Here is a 24,894-nt window from a genome sequence, read left to right as displayed (position 1 = left end):
CTTGAAAAAGTGACAAGTGCAACTTACGTCTGCCTGAATCTGCAAACAATCTGAAAGAATTGGCTCAGAATGGTATGAATTCCTCTATGAATATCATGGGGTGTTAATGTCAACACCCACTGCTTCTTGCCAACACCATCCAAACAGAGTTGTGTGTGTGGCAGGAAAAGTGCCACTATCTCAGCCAGCTCTCCACCCTCCTGAACAGGTACACTCAGACACCTGGGGGGGTTCCCCTGCTGCACCTTTACCAATCTAGGAGAAAGAGGTGAAGTCTGCTGCCACTCATGTTATCCATGAGGGGAAGAGGGACCCCATTATCACTTCTGTAGCAGAAAAAAGGAGCCCCATTCTGCTGCCCCAGCCTCTCTAGAAGAGGGCAGCGTGCTGTCTGTCACTAGCACTCCAAGTTGGGGGAGGAAGTTGATGCCACTGGATCACTTCATGAGGGCAGAGCAAAGTGGGTGCAGCTGAGGGCGCTGCCTCTAATGGTGGGTGTAGGGCCCCAGATTGTCTTAATCCAATCTTGCTCACAATTTAAAGGTTTTGTTGAACTGATGATTGTTAGAACTGCCTATTAGTTTGGGGACTTTCTTTACATAACACTGCACTTTTCTTCATGTTATTTGCACATATTTCCTGTGTGTCTTTTCTTGATAAAATACTATTGAAGTAATATATCTGAAAAAAAAAATGACGAATGGTGAAAATAATTCTCTTCATATTAAAAGGGCTATTGCACTGTATTAATCTGTACTGCACATATTTTTGTATTTAAAACAAGTAATTCTCCCCCTCCTCTATGGGCCTGTCACATAACAATGCAAAAAGACCATTAGATCCCTGTGCTAATCTGGGAAGAATTTCCATTGGTGTAGATTTTGTACAAGGCAGTTCACATTGCCATAAAAGGCTCGCATCGCAAACCTTTTGGGATGAGATGGGTGGGGATGCAGAGTGAGATCCTGAGTGGGTGATACCATCCACAGACAGCTGGGAATATATATTGAGTGGTCAACAAATGTCATAGTTCTGATTGCAAAACCAAATTCACTATAATCGCTGTTTTCAGATGCTCGTAACTTTTTGAATAATTTTCTAGTAAGGCTAACTGTCTTCCATATGTAGTCACACTACAAAAGTCTGCTTTTATTTTATTTAAGAATATTTCATATCTCATATTTGAGGATATTTTGAATTTGACAGTGAAAATTACACACATTTTGTTTAATGAAAAATCAGAAATGAGGCAAACTACTAAATTGAATAAAAAATCAGTTCACATACATTCTGTACTGCCAAGCACATTATGATCTAATTTTTAGCACTGAATTATTTTGCTGGAAGCACTGCAAGAGATAAAGAGTAGTTAGCACACTCACCTGTCTCTGTACCCTGGGAGAGGCAGTATGCAGTAGTGAGAAGAGATCCTGGAGTAGAGTCAGCTGCTGAGCCAGATACTGACGACCTACATTGGAACCACTCAGTGCCAGAACCATGGACAGCAGCTCAAAGCAATAAGCATCAGAAGATGCATCTTCATCATTAGGCTGTGAGTTGGCATTCTCCTTGCTAGAGATTGCATGCTCCCATTCCTCACGTACACGGGTTGCTTCCATTCGGATGGCCTGGACTATATGAGCACATACCTAACCAAACAAATGCCACACACAGAGTAACTTAGTAAGAACTAAAAAAAGGCAAAAACACCTCCATGACTGCAATATAAACCAAAAAAAAAAAGCCCATAAAATTTTGCTGATTTTTTCTATTACTCCCTATTATAAATGCAAATTAGGGATAAAGATGTACCTATAATACTGAATTGGCTGGACTCAGTTTGTGATAATATCACTTAACTGTGTTTTTATTTAAAATCCAGGAACACACACTACTAGAAGTCAAAAGATACCTATACTTTCCCAAAATAGAATACCTCCTTAAAACCACTTTATAATCTCTTTTCTAACCACATATTTAAGAAATCTTAGAGACCATAAAAAACCCTTATTGTTATGTACAATAGAGTTGCATCATACGTGCATTTAACTTACATGAATTCAACTATACATGCTCGGGGAAAAAAAAAAAAGGGAAAGTAATTTAAATACAGTAGTGCAGGTGAGATTCCGCCCAGCATTCTACTCAATGAGCGTATGCCCCGGAGTGAGCGTGAGATGGGAGATGTGAATCTGCTGTTCCCTCAGTCAGTCTCAGTTCCCGCGTGCCTCTAATAGTGTGAGAATCTTGCCATGCTGAGTGTGATTCTAGTATTTAAAGATACATATTTTTCATACAACATGGACACTAAACGCAAGCCAACTACTTCATCTGGTGCTCAACTGAAGAAACAACGATCTGTTCCAACGCTGGAAAAAAAACCTGGCTGTATTGGACTTACTGAGAGACGGTATGTTGGTCTCCAACGTGGTGTGTAAATATGGCCGCAACGGATCTAGCATCTGAGCCATCAAGATTTGAGAGAGAGAAATTCGTCAAGCCGTGGCATCAAGTGCTCCAATAACCACTAAGGTGAGGAGCCAGGTGCGTGATAAAGACTGAAAAGGCATTAAACTTATGGCTGGAAGACATGAACTGTAAATGTGTGCCTATTGATGGCAACACATTGCGAGAAAAGGCTCTTAGCCTCTACGTGCTGTTCAAACCTCCTGCCGAAAAGCGACAGCCTTCTGATGAAAAGGAATTCAAAGCCTGCCAAGGTTGGCTTAACAGTTTAGGAATTGCTTCAACCTCAAAAATGTGCAGACTACTGGTGAAGCTGCATCTGCCAATGAATAGGCAGCAAAAGCCTACCCTGAACAATTAAAGAAAATCATAGAAGAAAAGGGCTATCTTCTGGAACAAGTTTTTAATGCTGATGAGACTGGGCTCTTCTGGAAAAAAATGTCCAACCGCACTTATAGTTTGAAATAAAAAAGACAAGCTCCTGGCTTCAAAGCAGCTAAAGACCGTGTGACTGTGTTGTTTGGTGGCAATGCGGCTGGGCATTTAATAAAGCCAGGCTTGCTCTACAGGGCTATAAATCCCCATGCCCTAAAAGGCAAGAACAAAAATCTCCTGCCTGTGTTCTGGCAATCAAATAAAAAGGCTTGGGTGATAGCAGCATTATTTCTGGATTGGTTCCACAAATGTTTCATTCCAGAGGTCAAGTGGTACCTTGAAGAGAAAGGACTTGACTTTAAAGTGTTGCTGATTATAGAGAATACACCTGGCCACCCTGAGGCACTCCGGTTTGCGCATAATGACGCTGAAGTCGTCTTTCTCCCTCCCCAATACCACTTCCATCCTCCAACCTCTTGACCAAGGCGTGATTTGCTGTTTCAAGGCCATGTACACGAGGCTTACATTCTCATGGATACGTAGCGCTATGGATGCTGATCCCAATCATAATGTGATGGAGTGTTGAAAGTCCTTCAACATTGCCAACTGCACCACTTATATTAAACAGGCAATGGATGCAATCAAGCCTGAAACAGTCAATGCAAGTTGGCAAAATCTATGGAAAGAATGTGTGAATGATTCTAAGGGTTTCCTGACCATTGACAAAGAAGTGAAACGCATTGTTCAGGTGGCCAGGCAAATGGGTGGTGATGGCTCCGTCGACATCCTTGAGGAAGAAATTGAAGAATTAATTGAGAGCCACAGAGAAACATTGACTAACGAAGAGTTAGAGGAATTGATAAAATCGTCTACAGAAGATGAAGATGACCACGATGAACAGGAAGAGCCAGCAAGTTGGAATCTTCATAAATTTGCTAAAGTGTTCCAAGCAGCGAAACATTTGAATGATTTAATTTCTGAATACGGTCCCCCTATGGAACGAAGGCTCAAAATCACACGTAGTATTACGGACTATTTGAGACCATATCAAGAAATGTTTGAACAGCTCAAGAGACAACAGTGAATGTACTTTATGGGCGATTTAAGGGATTTTCAAAGGTAATTTTGACTATATGCGATTTTCACCTTACGCGCTGACTTTAGAACCTAACCCCGCGCATAAGATGCGACTCCCCTGTATACATACACATTATTAAATACCTATAATTTACCCAATAACGTGTTAAAAAAAGTAAACGTATTTAAAAGATTTTCAAGCTTGTAAGGCTTGGCTTTTCAAAGGTGCAAAAGGGAAGCAGGCACCTAAATCCTGTTGAAATTAAATGGGAGATGGGCACTTAGTTCCTCTCAGGCTCCTTTGAAAATCTCTGCTATAACATTTATCCCACAGAAAATGGCTAATCTTACTGTGTGAAAGGAGAATTTAGTTAAATGAAAAATCTTAAGAAATTTCTTAAGGTTATCTCAGATGCACAGTAGCCACTTTTCTATGTCTGAGTAAAAAAAAAAGATTAAAAAACAGATGAAGCTAAACAAAACCCCGATCCAAACATCCAAAGACATTGTGGGTGGGGTAGTTTCCGAATCCAAATCCTGATCTCCTTGCTGGTCCCTGCCCATAATCTAAGAATTCTAAACTTATTTTTTGGTGGGGAAAGGGGAAAGAGTGTAAATAAGTACCTAAAATTGGCAGCTGAGACTCATCTGAAATATTGAACGAGATGTGCCAGCATTAACTATTAGTAGTAAACATTAGGACAACTTGATTCCACTTAACTATAATTTTAAAAGAAGGTTCACAGGATAAGATTTTATTTTTAGTTACAGTTCACTGCTAAATTTTAAAGCCAAATTATGAATCTTTAAACATGTAATTTATAATAGAAACAGAGACTTAAGTATGAAAAATACTATTAAAGATGAAAAACACTCAAGTAAAAAAAATGTTAAACAAAAGATTTATAATTATGCTCTTTTTCAGTAGTTACAATTTAAGGTAAACATTTAACACCTCAAGAACTTTATTATACAAACCTGTTTTTGTAAATTTGTTAGTTTGCTCCTGCTGAATATGATTCCAACCATGTGCTCTTTCAGATCTGCATCTGAAGTTGCCTTTATAAAAAGCAGAAATAACATTAGATTAAGACTTTCTAAAGCATTTTTGAACGGTTGCACTAATTAATGTGGAATGTTAATCTTTGTATGCTAAAAGTGGGAAGATTTTTGTAACATACTGATGTGTAGCAAAATGTTATGTAGCCAAGATAAAGCAATTAGGAAAACTGACACAGGTCAGCGGTGCTTATTTCCTTCCTGTTATGTATGTAAAATATCAGAGCACAGATACATCTCCAGAAAGCTCAGACAAATGAAATTCAGTCTTCTAAGACCCACCCTTACAAATTCAACTTAATACTGATCACCAATGATCAAGTCTTTAGAAACTAATGTAACATGGACCAATTTTACAGACTTTAATGTATTTTAATTAGATGACTCCAGAAGGAGAAACTCAACAATAAAAATAAAAATATTCCATGATTTATAACAGGGATCAGCAACCTTTGGGCCCACAGCCCGCCAGGGCAAGCACCCTGGCAGTTGGGGCCGGTTTGTTTACCTGACGCATCTGCAGGTTCAGCCGATTGTGGCTTCCACTGGCCGGTTCGTGGGGCGGGCTGAGGGATGTGCTGGCTGCCGCTTCCTGCAGCCCCCATTGGCCTGGAGCGGCGAACTGCAGCCAGTGGGAGCCACAATCAGCTGAACCTGTGGAAGTGGCAGATAAACAAACCGTCTCGGCCCGCCAGGGTGCTTACCCTGGTGTGCCGTGTGCCAAAGGTTGCCGATCTCTGATTTATAATATGTAACTTGTTATGACAAAGGCAACAAAAATCAGACAGACAATGTACTTTTCAGGATCTACCATAAATCATCTGCAGTTAATTTAGCACTTGTGAAATGTGATGAACTGACAACACTGGAAACAGAAGTCTTGCCTTGTCACTGAGCCATAACTGCATTGCCACTGGGCCTTAACCCCGTTCTGGATTAACTACTTTAAGCAGTCATAAAAAATAACTTGCTCATTGGACTAAGAGCAAATCTTTCCAAGTGGGCCTGGGCCACTTAAGAAGCATCCAATGAAAACTATATTTGTAAGTTACTAGGAACTGGGACAGCTTTGAACCAGCAATATGGTAATGAAAGATTCCAAATGCTATTACCAGTCACATGAGCCCATCACTTTCTATTAGTTTTAAATTCTAATATGATTTAAGTTTGCCATGATCAATAATACGTAAGTCTACAATTTTCATGATTTTTAAAATCATATCCATTTTAAACAGATTTTATTGTGAGAATGGAAGGATAGATAAGTGAGCAGGGGTCTTGTGGAATAAATAGCAAGAGATCATGCAATTAAAGACTATGTAATAATGTATATGCACAAGGAGACAAAATTATGGTTGCACAGGTGACCTTAACTCTGGCATTTTTCTCTTTGGAATTTCCTAGACTTTTTCAAAAAGAAATAAAGACAAAACCAAATTCTCTCATCTGCAACTGTAATATACCTCCTGTCATTTATCTTCAGCAGTGTTTGAACCCTGGATCTTCTACACTTCATCACAAAACTCTACCACTTCAGCAAAAGGCCTAACTATAACATCTGGCTGCATGAATAGGCCCTTACCATCTGTACACCAGCCATTGGGAAGAGGATGGTTACACGTGCACGTGTAGTCTTTTTTAAGAAAGCACAAAATTTGGCAGAATCTTAACAGATTTTCCTTAATCTTTCTGAGAGACAGTGTGGCGCAGTGGATGAGATTTGGTGTGATGGAGTGTCTACCCCACCCAAGGCCTAAGTAGGAAAAAAAAGCCAATTAACCCTTTGATAGGCTGCACCTAAAGGAGAGCCAGGGCTGATAAGGCCTTATTACTGATGAAGCCCAGCTGCGGGAGGAGCTGGGACAGGCACAGAAAGAGGAAGTTGGTGGTAAGAGGGGGCTGTAGGAAGGAACTTGCAGGCACTCCCTAGAGGGGAGCGGGGATGGCAACAACAAGGGGGGAGTTCTAGCAGGAAGTAAGCTCTGGGATCCTTGGAATACAGACTCTTGCAAGAACCTGAGAGGGGTGAAACAGCCATAGGGAACAGAGGAAGCTCCACTGATAACCCAGAGTGGGGGGCAGAGCTAGAGAAGAAAGGTAGGACGGAGCCTAGGGAAACAGCAACAGTGTCTGGGATTCTGAAGACCATGTGTGCTAAACATAGCAAGTGAAGGAGGGGGCAATTAGAGTGATTGAGAACTAATCCCCAAATGACCCACAAGAAGGTGCCACAGCAGTGAGCAGAGAAACCAGTGACACTTGGGTATGCCATACTGGAGAGCAGGGGAGAAATCCTTACCCCACTGTAGCCAATGAAATTTTTGTGAATTCAGTAAGGTGAGGATTTCATCCCTCTGTTCTATTCCCAGCGTGTATAGTCTCTCAGTGGAGCATGAGACCTCGTTCAATAATTAGGGCACAAAATTATTAACACCAGTTCATAGAAGGGAATGGATCTAAAACTCTTACTTCTCCAAATTCCCAGCCCAGTACACCTGCTCATAAACATAAGGCTATTTTGTTTGAGGAGAAGGGGGAGGAACAGTGGAGGCAGCAGTCATGTGGTGGGTCCTATCAGGAGATTCAGCTCTGTACAGCATTCTCAAGTGAGACACTGGGAAAGATAGTATGGATTGACTGTTGAGCAATTTTATAAGTAAGACTCAAGACAGCTCTATTGCACACAATGCAGACAGCAAATTGTGATTTTTGGCAGCTGATCTTAGCCAAATTATTTTCATGGGGCAAAAAGTGCTTCCTCAACCCCAGAATGATCCCCATTCCAAATTCCCGTTGCAAACCAATGTGATTTAGTGTTTAAATAAAACCAGAAAAAAATGTATAACAGCAACCCTTTTAGGGGGAGCGCCAGCAACTCCTACAATAAATAAGTAAATAGCTTTGAGTAGTTACACTAAAAATTCAGAGACTTGATTCTTCTGTTTACTGTGATATATGTCTGACTTCCATAATTGTTAGTATGATTTGTACCAGTAATACTCAGACCTCAGTGGTTCAGGAGCCAAATTAGCAATCAGCATTAACCAAAAGAACCGCAGTAGCATGAATTCATTTCATTTACACACAATGTCTCTCTCTATAGTATATTATTCTCACAGCAAAATGACTGACAGAGTATTAACAACTGGTTAATACAATAGTAAAGCATCCTGATTGATTAATAACTAAATCACACCATTTTTTAATATCATGTGCTGCAAAGGGCCATAGGAGACACATTAAAGAGCCACTTGTGGCTCCTGAGCCTGTCTGAGTATCACCGATTTGTACCATTATTACTATGACTCTTTAATGAAAACCTATAGCCCCAATTATGATCTATTCATCAAAAATATTAATTACACAAAAATCCATCTAATTATGTCTTTTTTTAAAATAGGCAATGGCAGCAGAATAATATTGCTGGGATGTGAAGAATATCTGGAGTAAGAGGATCAAAATAGACTGAAAAACATCTGGGACAACTTATTTCAGTAAAATAATAATCGTAGAACATAAATAATACATTGTGTACTTTTTCTTCTCCTTCCGGGGAAGACAACAGTGTTTTTTCTTCTTGTTCTGGGGTTGGCTCAGCATCTCCACAGATGAGTTTTCCAAATACCTGTGAGAAGTTACAACAAAGGTTAAACAAAAGTTCAAAACTAGGCTCATATGGACATAAAACTTCTCGAGCTGACAAATAAGGAGGGTCATACCGTCATTCTTTGTAGTTTAAAACAGATTAACATTGCTTAGTTGTATGTGCCATGTATCAGATTTTCTGATTGCTGACAACAATATAGTAAAGAGGAGTCTGCGCTGGCAGTCAGCATCAGAGAAATTTCAGCCGCTAACAACATTTGATTAAAATATGTCACTGTTTTAAAAAGCCTGTCATTATACATTTAAAATGTCTAGCTTGCTCTCCAATTTCTGTGATATCTATCCCCAACACACATGATGGTGCTTCAAAATGTCTGAATTTATATTATTTATATTCCATTAGCACCGAAAGGCCCTGATCAGGATCTCTATGCTATGTACTGTATGAACACAAATCAAGACACTCTCTCCCCTGAAAAGTTTACAGTCTAAAATGACAAGACAAACAAGAGAGAGAGAGATCAAGCATACTTTTTAAATGGAGGGTACTAATGACGTAGCAGGTGTGGACAAAAGGAAGGAATGGGAAAAACACGGGAGAGGAAGGATATAAAGTAGTATGTTGTTGGTAGTGTAAAGAAATGAGGTTCTGCAGCACAGTGGAGTGGTTAAATCAAAGAAAGGCAAAAGAAACAAATCAACTGTAAATCAGTACAATGGAAAAGTTCCAGAAGGAAATTTACTTCATTAACATGTTTAATCACTGTATGTAGTAGTAATTCTTCAAGTTCTTTTCTACCCTAGCTTACTACCACTCTATCACCACCCACACACACAGAGAAAAACCAATAGCCTTCTTCTTTTTAAAAGGAGTAATTAAATCTCAGCAGCTTTCATGTTCTCCAGTGTTTCACCATATGAGATAGTTGCAATGTCCTACCTGGGATGTAATAAGGCGGAATACTCGCAGTGTCTCAGCTTCACAGTTTCTTTGCTGAGCTACACTTGCTGAGATCTGGCCTGCAATTTTAATGCTTTCACCATCTTTCCATCCCAGTACTTTCACTTGTCGAACTCTTAGCGTGTTCTCTGGGCCCTTCAATTCAATTTTGATGATGTAATTATCTCCACCAGGAAGTTCACTTGTTACCCAGCCAATGTGTCTTGAATCCAAATCAACCTGATGAACAGGAATATAAAGATGTGAATTTGAAACACATTATCAGGCTAACTGAGTCACCTACTCCTGGTGAGTTACTGGTACAAATTATCCAACACGCACTGTAGAAACCAATTATAGCTTACATGACACACAAATGTCTGTTCTGAATAACAAGATTACAAATCTTTTTTATTATAAAACTATCAATCTTGACAGGTTAAAATTTCAAAGTCTCAAATTATAAATAAAAAAAATCCATGTAATTATTCATTTTCTTCTCACTTTTAAAGCCCAGTTTAAAAAAATCAGTAAAAAGTCATTTTTGTTGGTTATCCAATTGCACCACAGATTTTATTTCATGCTCTCAGCAGCAATTTATAAATGTGTAAATCACCGGTGTAAATAAAGTACTTTCACCTCCTGTAAGAAAAGTAGTTGTCTAAAATATAAAACATGGTTAAAAGCACTTAATTTTTCAAATTCTGTGTCAGACAAAAAAAATATAGAAATATGGGTTGAAATCCTGATCCTATTGAAGTCAGTGGCTAATCTCCCATTTACTTTAATGGAGCCAAGATTTCATCTCAAGTTTTTTTTTTTTTTTTTTTAAAATCACAGAAAACAGTATTTAGACTCAATTTAAAACAAGATTCAATGTTCTCTGGAAAAAAAAGTTAATGAAAAGCAATAATCATTATACTGTTTGGATAAGTCATCCCACAAAAAGAAACTAACCCGACAGTAATTATAATTCTTTGAGATGTGTAGAGTGAATAACTGTTTCTTCTTCTGAGTGCTTATCCATATATGTATTCATTATGCCTATCAAGCAGTGATCTAGATTGTAGGAGGTAAGTGCTAGGAGTCTATCTACATAGTCTGCATCTGACGAAGTGGGTGTTCACCCACGAAAGCTCATGATCCAGTATGTCTGTTAGTGTTATAAGGTGCCACAGGACTCTCTCTGTTGCTTTTTACAGATCCAGACTAACATGGCTACCCCTCTGATACTATCTACATAGTGAATGTTGCATGTCCCTGTACAAATTAGCTTCCAATTTAGACGTCTCCACAATAGAGTAGTGCTGGGAAAATGTATGTATTGAGGACCAGGTAACTGCCCTACTTATGTTCTAAACGGGGGCATATCTCAAGAAAGCAACTGTGCGCTGTTGCCTGGGCCCTCCCTAGTTGAGTGAGCTGTGACCACTTAGTGAGGTAACTGTCCCACTTTACTTGGCACTGACAAGACCTCAGCAGGAATAGTGTCCAATTCTGGGTGCCACACTTTAGGAAAGACGTGTTAACAAGACATGTTATTTTTACATGCAGCAACATTTGTAATTAGTTACCTGCTTTATTCTGCAAAGATCTTCTACTGCCTTACCAGTCAAGAAAGTAATTGAAGTCACTTTGTTCTGCGACAGACAAGCAAAATCAAAAAGACAAATAAAAATTAATTCTGAAAGTGAGTAGCATTATGGTAATTTCTTCCATATTAATATTATGGAGTGCCTTTTTAGAGAGACAGAATTAATGGAGTTGCACATTTAATTTCTTAAAACACAAGATATCTGTATGTCTAAGGCAATCTAAAGTTCTCATTACATACAAAAGTAGAAACAAGAAAGTGTATAAATAAAAAAAATGAAAGTGATTTTATACTGAAAACTTAGGACAATGAAAAATTACGGAAACGTTCCAATTAAATCTGCGAACTGTTCTTTTTGCATCACTATGTGCACTTGAAATGAGGACGTATACAAAACACTGCGGACTTACAGATCTAGCACTATGTTACATACTACATGCAAACACCCTGTGTACTCCAGGGCAATGCTGCTGGATTCTGGGGTACTCCATACACCAGACTAAAGCTACCGTAGCAGCTTCAGATATATTAAAAAGTTGAGGTTTTAAATTAAATAAATCAGTGTAGTATTCCTTGTGTCGTTTAATTTTATATTAAGTTCAATGTATTTTACACAGCCCCTAAATTTAAACTTTCTGTGTGTTACAAATAATGTGTCAGTTTTCAGGAGAAAAAGTAGAAATTGTGGCAACAGGACAGGAGACAGTCATGCTCTTCTGATATTTGGGGAGGCAAAGGGTGCCATTTGGGATTGTCAGAACAAACTCTCCAAGTGGATGTTTTTGCAAAAAACAATCAGGAGGAAAACAGTTAATAACGTGGATAGTTAAATTCTAATCCTTAGGTTTCAAAGTTAACAACCCACTGAGAATGAGGCTTACTGAATCACTTTACATTCCGTTTATGTTTGGAAAGTTTTCTTCATAACCAAAAAAGTTAGAAACTTAATTTCTCAAAATGAGATTTAGATTCTGGAGTAAAATTCTGAACCAAACAGGATGCCAAAAGTGGTGGGCAGGAGGAGGACTCTGTAAGAAAAATCTGTGAGTGAATAATACACAAGGCCCTGGGTATGCCCTTTTAATAAAGACAGACAATTTTTCTCTTACCCCAAGATCTCGGGAGTTGTCTACATGAACAGACACATAACGAGCATTGATTCCTTTTACACAATTAATTGTGATGTTCTTAGTTTTATTTTTATCTTCATCTCCTGACTCCCAGAAGGTTTCTGTGGACCCATCTGTCAAACTGCCAATCATGGCTGGTCTGCTTGATGTTTTGATGTCAACAACGCTGGTTAGATCTTTTAGGCAAATTACTATACACAATTCCTGTAACAAAAAGATGATTTAAAACTTCAAAAAGGAAGCCCAAGTAAAAAAATGTCTAATGTACTTTTAAAAAGGAATACTTATTAAGATGAATACACTCTCTAAATTAAAAGAAGAAACCTGTGCACAATGAGTAAGTTATATGATCAAAGCTCCTGGGTTATTGAGCTCCAGCCACCAGGGGGAATACTATGGAAAACAGTTTCAGTTGCTAAAAAGTGTACTAAGAATTGGAAACAATGCGCAGCTTATTTTCTCCTACTCAATTCCCATATCCTCTCTTTACTGTACTTTCCTTTGTAGTTGCTCATTAAAAAGCAGCAATGTGTGCCTTCAAAAGAACAAAAGGAGAAAGAGAAGAAATGTGAGGAAGAAGTGGAGGTAGGAAAAAGAACGTGAGTTTGAAAAGCAATTTTTGAATGAATTTAAATTCAAACATAAAAGGCCCTCCGACTCCTGACTCAGGCAACCAGTAACAGAAAGTAGGGATGGTCACTACTCCAAAATACTAATTTGAATAAGGTTCAGGTTGAGGGGTAATATTTGAATCTTTAAATCTAAATATAACAATCTGAATATCATCCACAAAGGCCCTGATTGTGATAGATATTTGTTACTGAAATAAAATATTTACATAAACTGCAATTTTATTAATAAATTTGTATGTAATAAAGTATTATTGCTAAAAACTAGAAAACTGAAATAGCTCGATTATAGTGCTGAAAGTTATCTACTAATTCATTTTGATCTACAACTTGTGATATTTACTGATATAAAACTTGCCTGACTCATAGCTTCAAAGCCAGACTGTATACTGATACTAAAGCTCTCCTCACTATCTCCATCATCAGATTTGGACAAAATGTTGTTAATATGGTGAAAGACATTGCTCTGATGCAGGAACTGGTGGTCAGACTGTTTGAATTTGAGGCTCCAACATCTGAAAACACATAAAAATAAGTTTATTAAAAGTTTTTTTCAATATCAGTGCACTTTTGCAAGTACCATTAGTATTTACATTATTTTAATTACTACATAATTTTTAAAATTTAAGCTTATATAAACATTTTGAAAGGAAACATCTGGATCAGAAACATATTGTACATCATTTTGAAGAAGGCAAGAAGAAATATTCGTTAGCACTGCAAAAAGTCTGAAGCAGGAATATTTGTTATAGTCACACGAGAGTTGAGTTCAATAATAATTATTCCATATATTCCTTTATGGTAGTTATAATAGCAAAATGAAGAATACAGAAAATTTTGTGGAACAGCTAAATGTCAGATTTTTTCAAACAAAAGGTATTTAAGCTATATACGGCTTATGTATGTACACTAAAGAACAGAGTAATGTAATTATTTTTACACTAAAAGTAATGGATATGGTACAAAATTTAAAATCAAATACATTTTTCCTCTACAAACCCCTTGTTAATGCCGGGGTTAAAGAAATATCTTTTTTCTCCTTTTAAAAATAGCATATCCTGGCACTTCAGACTTCTAAAATACATTGCAAAATCTTCTAAGGAGTTAGTTTACAATGCTTGGATGGTCTTGGGCCTTTCATAGCTTTCCCCTATTTTGTACCTACCTTAGGGCCATTTGTTGCAATGAACTACCGCTGGGGAGAGACATCATAAGATCAGAGATGGTCTGCAGCAAACGATGGAAAGTGTGGGGCAATGGATGAGCTGCTTCACCAGCAATCACTATATCTGACAGTGGATGTTCACATACTCTTGTGTCTTTCTCCTAAGATTCAAAGGAAATATGTTACACTGGTTCTGTTAATAAGAGTTTTTCATAAAATAAATATATATATATATTTATATATTTAGATAAAAACAATGTTAAAACAGAGTTCAGGTTAAGAGTTCATATAAATAATTTAGAATAAAATATATCCCAGGGATGTTGGAATTATCCCCAAATGAATTGTTATAAACTGCCGGAAAGACACAAGTAAAGTTAACATTAAATAAAATCTAAAGAGGTTAAAATACAGAAATGCACAATTAGAATTGACACCATGCAATAATCATACGATTAAGCATTTTAGAGTTTGTGGTCCCTCATTAGTTTAAACTGATATTTTAAAGTTCCATTAGATTTTTTCTTTCCATCCCCCCCCTGTGTCCCTACCAAGCAGAGTTAAAGTTGTTTGGGTGCCCTAAATCTGCAATGCTATACCTTACCATACTTCATTTCTTTTTTAAACTTAACTCTGAATTTCCTAGGTTTATTAAAAAAAAACCTTGATTTTGAGATAATTACAACATTCTTAAAATGTATTTTATCCTAAAATTACTGAAACATTCTTAACCTTCATAACAACTTAATGTAGTTTTTGTCTCGAAATTTCCCAGGCTTTTTTTAAAATAAAAAAATTCATACATGAACACTGAATAAGAAACTGAAAAGAGAATGTTAGCATGTGATATTTCTAATTATTTTTAAATATGAAGTATCAACCTTAATTTTTTTTTTGAAAAATTAAACGGGTTATGGTCCAATTCATCAGTATGTACCAGCTGTTCTATGCCACTCTGGAGCAGTAAAAAGCAGCAGCCCAACTGGCCCATTAAGCTGTGTTTACAGATGCTTTTTTTCCCTTTTTCTCGTCAGTGTAGCACAAACCAGCTGGAGTCTACACCCGTTTCTCCCCTCCTTGTCTTCCAAACTACCCGTGCTTCTTGTACCTCTTTACAATCCCTTCAACACATCAGCCTGATCTACGCCCTACTTCCCATCCCCCATATTCCGCCTGCATGCATCCCCCTGCATGTTCCTATTCCCTCCTACACACCCCACTTTCCCCCATGCATTTCCCTGCTCACACATACACTAGTGTTCCCTTCCCTCGTCTCCTTCCTGTTGAATACATCTGGTGCAACAGATAGCTTTTGGAAACAAATATTTAGGATTTCTGGACATTATTTGACATTTTTCATAAGCAAATATTGATCTGTCAGTAGAGGCTGATGTATAGGATCTTCTATTCTAGAGAAATTAACAAAAAGCATCCTATTTCAAAATGGTCACCACTTCCCACTATTTCCCATGAGAATGAAGCTAGGGAAGATGGTACCTTCCTATGCAGCCAGGAGGTGAAGAGGAACACATTGGCCTGATCCACACTTAAAGGTTTTACCAGTATGTCAGTTGGAGTGAATTTTTTTGCTGACAGTTATGCAGTAAAAGCCCTATTGCAGATGCAGTTATACCTATATGAGAGCTCCCTTATACCTTATAGCAGGGGTTGGCAACCTCTGGCATGCGCCTTGCCAGGGTAAGCACCCTGGTGGGCCGGGCCAGTTTGTTTACCTGCCGCATCGGCAGGTTCGGCGGACCGCGGCTCCCACTGGCCGTGGTTCGCCGTCCCAGGCCAATGGGGGCGGCAGGAAGTGCTGCGGGCAAGGGATGTGCTGGCCATGGCTTCCCGAGAAAATGACCTCTCCTTTCATACGTTCTGCCAATGATGAAAAAAATCTAGGTGACCTTCTAAATGATTTTGTCCTATGCAGGTAAAAGGCAAGAGTCCTACACATGTTCAGTGAATGCCACATCACTTCCTCTCTGGTAGACTGAGGTTTAGGTTAGAGCACAAGTAAACAGATATCCTGATTGATGTGGAAAGTCTGATACCACATTAGGGACAAAACTTCAAATATAGTTTTATGGACACCTTATCCTTGTGAAAAACTGTAGTGGGTTTGTCAGCCATGAGCATCTCTGGCTCCCCAAATCCTATGGCTGATGTGACAGTGACAAAAATGCTACCTTCATAGAGAGAGGTAGTAGTTAGCAGGATGCCAGGGGCTTGAACAATGACTTGGGTTCATAGTTTTATCAGACTGGTACAGGTTTTGCCAGAAGGGAAGATTCTAGTCAGACTCTTCAGTAAGTGGGCAGAGACTGGGTAGGAAAATACAGAGTAGGTGTCATTGGTTAGTGAAACATGCTGATGGCTGCCAGGTGTATCCTGAGAAAGTTAACAGACTGCTCTGAGGATTGTAAGGATAAGTGGTAGTCCAGCATATCTGAAATCTTTCCTTATAAGGGAAAAACCCCTTGTTGGTTACATTCAAATTAACATCTTTTCCACTTTGCTTTGTAACATTTCCTGGTAGAGTCCTTTCTATTACTTCTCAGGAGGGCCTGGACAACAGCCAGACAGGCTTTTTCTAACTCCATCCAAATATTAAGTCTTCAGGAGAAACATGGCTCGATTAGGATGCCAAATCCATCCTTTGTCCTGGGTTAACAGTTGACATACCAAGGTAAGGCAGAGAGGAGGTCAGGTGAAGAGTTGCAAAGAATGGTTGAGCCCAACCTGGTGCAATGGAGATAACTTTTGTCTTGCATTGTTTAATTGTCCTCGACACCTGAGGTAGGAGGGGAATTGAGGGGAACGTGTATTGCTCCTGACCATTATATGTGAAATGTGTCGCCCAGAGAGCCTGGGCTTTAACCCAATTTGGACCAAAACTCCTTGAACTTGTTCCCATGGGACACAAAGGGATCCATGAATGGGAGACCCAGATGTGAAACACTGCCAGGAGCATCAGGTTGTGTAGTTTTCACTTATATTCTGTGGATAAATATCTGTTTAGAAAGTCTGTCAGAGTATTTTGGATTCCAGGCAAACAGACAACAGTCCGGGTAACCTACATGGAAGTGCACCAGTTCCTGAGGGTGATGACCTCCACACAAAGCTGTGAAGAGCATGCTCCTCCCTGCTTGCAAATGTAATGGAGCACCATCATGCTGACAGATAACACCTGGACTGATTTGCCACAGATGTGAGGAAGGAATTGTTCACAGATTACTCTGACTGCTCTTAGCTTCCACACATTGACATGAAGCATAGACTCCTGAAGAGAGCACATCCCTTGATTTATCCGCCATTCCGTGTATACTCTACAACCTAAGAGGAATGTGCCTGGGGTTACAGTCTTTGTTGGAAGTGGGGACTTGAACTGCACCTCCACCCCCCACCTTTCCTCTGTCCTACCCCCATAAGGGAGGCTAAGACATTTTGAGAAACCATGACTAGCAAGTTGATACTGTGCTTGTTCAGAATATGAACAGTCCACAACTAGGCTTTCGGACACCTGAGACGAAGCCTGGCAAATAAGTTCACAAAGATTCTTGTGGTCAAATGACCCACAAGTGCCAGGCAGGACTGTATGGACATTCTGGAGCTCATTCTGGAGCTGGATTTTCTGTAGGAGTCCACTAATGGAGAGAATGCGATCGTCTGGTAAGCAATGTAACATTGTCCAGCCTCGCCTTGCCCTGATAGACTATTGACTGTGTGGGTTCCAGGGTGGATTTCTCGAGGTTCACTCAGAGACCCAATCTCTCAAACAGATGTAGAAGCATGGTGGTTTCTTCTTGTATTTCCTGGTAAGATCACAGCTTTAGGAGCTAGGTATGTAAGGGTAAACCATCCCCCCTTAATAGCGAGCTGCCACCACCACCAATATCTTGGTGAACACTCTTGGTGCCATCGAGAGTCCAAAGAGGAGAAATCTGTACTGGTTACTCTGTTGGCCAGCCACAAATCTCAGGGAACTCCTGTGTGCTGGATGTATATCCACATGAGATTGAAGGCCATGAACCAATTGCCTGGATCCAGAGACAGGACAATTGACAATAGGGTCACCATTCTGAACTTTAGGTGGCCGATGAAACTTTTCACCTCTGTGAGATCCAGAATGAGTCTCCATCCCTTTGTCTTCTTGGAGACAAGGAAGTACCTTAAGTAGAATCTCTTTCCCCTTGCTGCTAGGGATACTAGTTATATCACTCCTAGTTTGTGTTTTGTTTCCTGGTCCTCTTCCAGGGGGGTTTGAAGTGATTCTGCCACCCTCTTAAGCAAGTCCTGGAAGACCTCAGAATCATCAGGGCTGGAATCACTGCCTTGTCTGGGGAAGAGGAGAAAGGTCACCAGTTAAGAATCCTCCTGTTTTTGTTGTCTTCCTCATGCTGCTGAAGTTATGCCTCTTGATAAGGCCGAGGAAGCTCTTCTCTTCTCTGGGAGCTCTGGATCTCCTTGGGTCTCTTATCTTATGAGGTGACTATATTGGCCAGTAGTCTCATGGATCTCCTGGGCCCCAGTACTACCATTGCAGAATTTCATAACCCCATGGTATAGGTCTGGGTGCCAGAAGGTATATGGAGGGTATTCTCTCATGTGAGAATAGTGAGATACTGTGGAGACTCCCAATGTTCTGTCCAGCCTGAGTCTCCTTAAGGGACTCCAGGGGGCAAAGTCTGGGAGTGGGTGTGTCCAATAGCTCTTTTCTGTCTCTGAAGATTTGGAATCTGGATCCAGAAGGGGAGCTCTCAAGACTGGATGAGCCAGGGATGACCTGTCTCTTCTCATTGATGGTACTGGTCCAGCTTGACCCCTACTTGTAGAAAGGGACAAAGAGAGGTACTGCAGGGATACCAATACTGGCTGAAGCCCTGGTTCTGGGTGTTGAGGTCTTGAAAGACGTGGTAATCCTAGAAGTGGCATCACTAAAAGGTAGCTTGCAGCCAAGAACCAAGCTGGAGTCAATGGAGTCACATCGCTGGCTCAAGCCACATCGGATCCAGTGGTGTTGATGTGGGTTACAGTGCTGAAGAAGCAGTCTGAGTACTGTAGGGTGCTGCTGTTTTGCCCAGTGAGGAAGTTCCAGTGTGCTTCTTCCCAGTACTGATTGGTCCTGCTATGGTCCAGGAAGCTACCGATGACTTGGTATGGGACAGAGACTTTTGCCTCTTTGTAGAGGGCTTGGACAGGAAACCTTCCCTCTTGGCCTTGTGGGAGCAGTTGCCTCCCCCTGTCCCTTCCACTCTGACTCTCTCAGGGGTCCAGGTTTTGGAGCTGCCAGGGAAGAGAGAAGAGGAGCCACTGTTACCTTAATCAGGCCAATGGTCACGAGGGTCTCCCCAGTCAGAGATTGAGCCCACCTTCATGGCCTCCTCCATGATGAACTTACAGAGTCAAAACTCCCCAGAATGCTTAGTTCTACTCAGGAACAACCTGCAGATACTGTACCTGGAAGTGACATGGGGTTTCCCCAGGCAGTATAGACAGAGGTTGTGGAATTCTGTGACTGAAAAGGGTTTGTGGCACTTTACACAACTTTTTAAACCAGGGATCCTTGGCATACTCTGGTCCTGTAACCTCTGGATGGCTGAGGTTGAAGGGTGGGGATGGTACAGCAATGGCTCCCCACCCTGGTGGGGGAGTTCCAAAACCAGACAGACATTACTAGGGAAAAATCTTAGGTCCCGGGTATATGGAATGCATGCACAACTTGAAGTGCACCACACATAGGGACAATCAAAAAGTAGTAGTTTAGTTTTTTAATTCCTTGTAAGGTTCCCCCCCCCCCAAAAGAAGAAGTTGGGGATTTTTTCCAGGTTGCTTTTTCCAGTTGCATAGCCACACCTTCTCCCCTTCCTGGATGGGCACACAATTCCCCTATTTCCTGGCGTTTGAGCCTGGCATGCTCACTTCCGGCTCATCCATTTCTCCATCTTCTGGAATGCCGTCCCTACGTCACTCATATACAACTCTGCCATGTCACTCACCTATGTAGATGCAGGGGGACCTTGCTAGTTGATTCTTGCTGCCTGAACATCAAGTCACAGGGAAGGATGGGTTTGCAGAGTCCAAAAATAATCTTATCAGGAGAGTAATGGATAGCTGAGTGCTGGCCAGCATTACATGTAAAGATGTTTTTGTATTCCAGTCTTGTTGGTCTTCACTGACAGATGCTAAGCATGGAACCAGAGGCGTGGTTTACTGTCTCCATTTCTACATCACTCACAGAGTGGGTGACACTGGTCCTCACATTGGTTATCTGGAGTTGTCAGCAAACCTTGTGCAACAACCAGGATTCAAACTTCTTACCCGATCACTACAGATTCAGCGTGTTGGTCTGATCTGCAATACTACATGTTTCATCAATGCAGGTCAACCCTTTATGCTTCAGTAGTTGTGCCACCACATAATTTGAGAGGTTGTCAGACACTACCAGCAAATACTGATTTACAGCTTGTGTTTCTGGTAGTGAGCCTTTCAAGTCAATATATGTGAACTCAAAACATGGGAGTAGCATCTGGTAGAAGAAGAAAGGATTCTAAGACTTTTTAAGGAGTCAGGATTTAAATGGGGTTTGTGGAAACAAATCAAGTCATTTAAGTACATGAGGATGTCTTCAGTTCTCAAAACTTGGGTTAGGTCATTTACAACCCCCGAAGCATCCTGGTGCATTAATAAGCAATTGAGACAACCCATGGTGTGTGACAAAGGCATTTTTAACTTGATTCTCAGATGCCACTTTAATCTGATGGAATCCAGATACCAAATCAAAACTACTAAAATATTTTGCTCCTGACATTTTATCCAGGGCTTCTGCTATGTGGGAGTAGCCATCCTGAAATGTTGTGAATTAAGTTTCTTGTAGTCACCATATCTTCAGGTCTTCTTTGGGCTTTTTCAGTTACAATTGGAGACACACAAGACGATGTAGATTGTGCAATCAGGCCATCATGCAGCATATGATGTAGCTTCTCTTCCACTGCTATCTAACATACCAGGAGAATCGGATACATGAGCTGCCTCACAGGAACGCTCCCTCACTTAAGAACAATCTGAGGCAGTATCCGTTCACATCTCTCAAGATCTTCATTATTCTTGGAGAACACACTAGCATACCATAAGAGCAGCTGTTCTAATAATTTTTTTGTCACCTTCTCTGGCAGCATCTCTCAAGTCAACACTTAGCTCTTTTACATCTTTTAATCTGTGCCCCATGAAAGGTTTTTAGATATCAGCTACACTGTATACTGTCTCCATGGTCTGATTTTTCACTAGCTGCACTTCCAGGTCAGTGACATTAACTGCTCTTACTCAGAACTCACCCTTTGGTCCAGCTCAAAACAGATATCTGCTAAACAGCAATCCTGACTAGATATTTGTAGCTTCACACCCTCCTTCAGGTTCACTGCAGAAGTCCTTTATCTTTATAGGCATTAATGCATGATGACCTGGCTTCACCACAACTGTATTCTAAGCCATCACAGGGAGCAGTTTTTCTCTGTCACTCTTTAGGCCTGGTAGAGGCATCTCTAAGCCCCTAAGAGTTGCCCCCCAGGGTCCACACTTCCTCTTACTCCCAAAATCAGATACAAAAACGTAATATACAAGACTACAACTTAACAGTAAGATAGAGATACAGCACCATTTATCGGTAGAGGCTATCTGCACTGATCATTACACGACCTGAAATCTGTTACTTTAAGAGTATATATTACAATAGGGTTTTTCATCACATGATCACACCATTAAAGAGAAGAAATAATTAAAAAACAAGTCAAGGCCACATACATGAGCTTAATTTAAAATAATTTCATCATCAAGCTTTGCAAAAAACCTTGGAACACACTTAGCTACAAAGTTGGAAAACTGTTGCCAGCCAATTACTCGCCTTCCAGAAAATTACTCATCCCAGTCAAGTGGGTGAGGAGAGTTTTGCAAGACTACTTCATTATAACAAAAAGAACAGTTGCCTCTATAGGAGAGGTGGTATAACTGAACAACATAAATTATAGCAGCATAACCTGTGGTTTACACAAGCCCTAAGAATAATAGAGTTTCTTAGGGAAAATTTCCCTCCGTTTTCTGGTATGGAATCTAAGCATAGTTTTCAGTTACTGTACTTGTAAAAAACAGCATTTTCTATTATAGAGAACGTTTTAGACAGTTTACGTGCAAAAATAATGTACTAAAACAAATGGCAATGGATCAGCAGAACATCATTAATTCATCAGTCATGAAATGTGAATTAAATTTAAGGGTGATCAACAAAAACAAATACTGTATAGATATGTTCTTGAAAAAAGTGAACTAAGATTTCCCACTCCATAGCTAAGATTTTGTTTTTCACTAAAAGCTACACAACATACAAGATTAATGTTTGTTTTCGCTTTTACACATTCAGAAAATATTTTTAAATTAGCTGTACAGTCATACCCACAATTTCTGTAAGATACTTTATGAGTAGCATGCTAAAATCTCACATACTTGCTCTGCATTTTCTTTATTCGCTTTGTTCTCCTCATCCTCATCTTCTTCAGGTTCCATAGGGGCAGGAGTCAGCGAAGCCACAAAATGCCATAAAATATCATGAAGAGAAGTTGTTTGAATGACATTACAGAGAAGCCAATTAAAAGCCTAAAACAAATGTAGATACAAAATTATAGTTTAGGTTAGGAAAGTTGGAGGTATGGACATAGAGTTCAACAAAAAGATTCATTTCAAATATTTCACATTACAAGAGGCACCAGTATTTTGAAAAGTTATCAAAAACACTGCTGCACAAGCCCTTTTATTAAGCTATAAACTATTTCTTACAATTATGTCAATATATAATAGGGAATACACCACACTGATGGCTTGTACATAAGACAATGTGCAGCAAGCTGGGGGGTAACTCTACAGTGCTCTAGCCTGTCACACAGTAACTGATCATATGGAGATCATGTGGACTCTGTTACAGCACAGTACTTTAAAACAAAGCTTGGAGAGAAAAAAAAAGTCCCTTAGATACATTTAAAGATTAGAGAGATACTGTTGACCAACCAAACTAGCACATTTACAGTTAACATTTCTATTTTTATAATTCTGATTTTGCAGACATTGTTATGGCTACTTAGACTTGTTTTAAAACTTGCTGGAAGTCTCAGTTTAGGATTAGTAAAAGAGCATTATCTTTTTTTGTATTAGTATTTAATTTAATATAAAAATTAGTTTAAATACTTCTCTAGAATTAGGACAAGTAACTGATGTGTCATTTTTATTACAGTTAGATTCATTCATGCATTAATACCTCCATAGCAAAGACTCGGCAAGCAGATTTCCGTAAGGCTTGTTTCATTGCTATTTCAAGTCCTTCCAGATCATGGTGCTGGATTACAAATGCCAGAACTGGCCACTGGAAATTTCTCTCTCCTTTAGAAAGAGAGCTGTGGGCGGAGATTAACCGAGAAAGTTCAGGAGATGGATGTCTCAGGAGAGATGATCCCACTTCTATTTAAAGTATAAAAATATATACATATTAGATTCTTTGTGTAATTGTTTTTACTGTAGCTATAAAAATCAAAGTACTAGTTTGCTAGTATTTATAAAATAGCAACTTTATTAAGGATGTTCTGTTGTAGAACAATATGATACAATCCTTGAAGTGAAAAAATTGTGCTTCACTTCAGGGTAAGCAGACACTAAAAATCTTCAAGAATCCTTCCTGAGTTTTAAAACCAAGCAGAAAACTCCCAGGAATTCATTTCAGACCTGAATTAATTCCTGAGCCACTCTTAATGCTCTGCATATTTCTCATAACTTACATATGGTTAATATTTGACAAGCTATTAGTATTTGGAACTGGGTGAATAATGGAATTTTTGGTTCACTGTCAATTCCAAAATATCAAAAAAATGTTTAATTTCAGATTGAAACTAAAACAACATTTTGAAAGCTTTTTAGTGAATAGAAAAAGTTTTGAACTAGGTCAAACCCAAAACATTTAATTTTGGGGCATTTGACAAAAGCAAAGGAGGACTAGTATCAGAGTGGTAGCTGTGTTAGTCTGGATCTGTAAAAGCAGCAGAGAGTCCTGTGGCACCTTATAGACTAACAGACGTTTTGGAGCATGAGCTTTCGTGGGTGAATACCCACTTCGTCGGATGCAAAGGAGGACTAGATTCACAAAGTGACCAGAGACTGAGAAGGAGGAGGTTTTTTAGCTCAGCAGTTAGGGTACCCACCAGGGAAGTGGGAAACCCAGATTCAATTCTCCTCTTTGCCTGATGTGGAAAAGGGACTTGAATAAACTAGTCACTGAAAAAAGTCTGCCCAGCCCTATTAATTACATATATTTATAACAAATGGTAATTTTTTTTCCTACAGTCTTTCACTAAGGAACTGTAATCCTATGATCTATCCTTAAACTCCATTTACTTTTTTTAAAAACTAAAAATAGACATTTTAGAAAAGTGTAAATACTTTTTCTGCTTTAAGATGTCTATTTTTACCTGCGTCACCACTGTTGACTCTTCTTCTGGGAATGGCCTTAACGCGTGCAGGTAAAATCGAGTGCTGTTTGTCATATTCTGATGCAACAACTGAGTATGATCTTTGAAAAACTGTGCGCTTTGCCAGGTCTGTATCTGTTATTGGACTGGTCTCCAAACTGCAAAGAAAATAAATCAGTGAGGTCATAAAAACTTTTTTTTAAAAGTTTCACTGATGACATAACTCAGACAAAATTCAGAACTACGGTATTAATATTAAAAAACTAAGCTTTAAAGACTGGAAATGAAGCAGACGAGAAAGCAGCATACATTTGGATAATGGCAATACTATTGCTGTATGAAAATTTACCT

General features: G+C 39.4%; 1 protein-coding gene across 5 annotated transcripts in view; it reads right to left on the bottom strand.

The window, feature by feature from the left end:
• Window positions 1-24,894, bottom strand: part of MYCBP2 (MYC binding protein 2) — a 415,400-nt gene that overhangs the window by 29,693 nt on the left and 360,813 nt on the right. For 4 of the 5 annotated variants that reach the window (XM_045011267.1, XM_045011275.1, XM_045011280.1 and 1 more), the window contains 11 exons: window positions 24,544-24,701; window positions 23,343-23,542; window positions 22,538-22,687; window positions 14,042-14,202; window positions 13,235-13,391; window positions 12,227-12,451; window positions 11,098-11,163; window positions 9,524-9,763; window positions 8,504-8,602; window positions 4,897-4,977; window positions 1,383-1,649 (listed from right to left, as the gene is read on the bottom strand). In XM_045011267.1, coding sequence (XP_044867202.1) covers window positions 1,383-1,649; window positions 4,897-4,977; window positions 8,504-8,602; window positions 9,524-9,763; window positions 11,098-11,163; window positions 12,227-12,451; window positions 13,235-13,391; window positions 14,042-14,202; window positions 22,538-22,687; window positions 23,343-23,542; window positions 24,544-24,701 — 1,804 coding nt within the window. The remainder of the gene's footprint in view (window positions 1-1,382; window positions 1,650-4,896; window positions 4,978-8,503; window positions 8,603-9,523; window positions 9,764-11,097; window positions 11,164-12,226; window positions 12,452-13,234; window positions 13,392-14,041; window positions 14,203-22,537; window positions 22,688-23,342; window positions 23,543-24,543; window positions 24,702-24,894) is intronic. The other variant, XM_045011270.1, reaches the window with a different exon arrangement.

Source organism: Mauremys mutica, chromosome 1 (genome assembly GCF_020497125.1).
Source record: "Mauremys mutica isolate MM-2020 ecotype Southern chromosome 1, ASM2049712v1, whole genome shotgun sequence".
In the NCBI taxonomy this organism is placed as follows: domain Eukaryota; kingdom Metazoa; phylum Chordata; order Testudines; family Geoemydidae; genus Mauremys; species Mauremys mutica.
The sequence above is the reverse complement of the archived record's forward strand: the minus strand, read 5'-3'. Positions and strand labels throughout refer to the sequence as shown.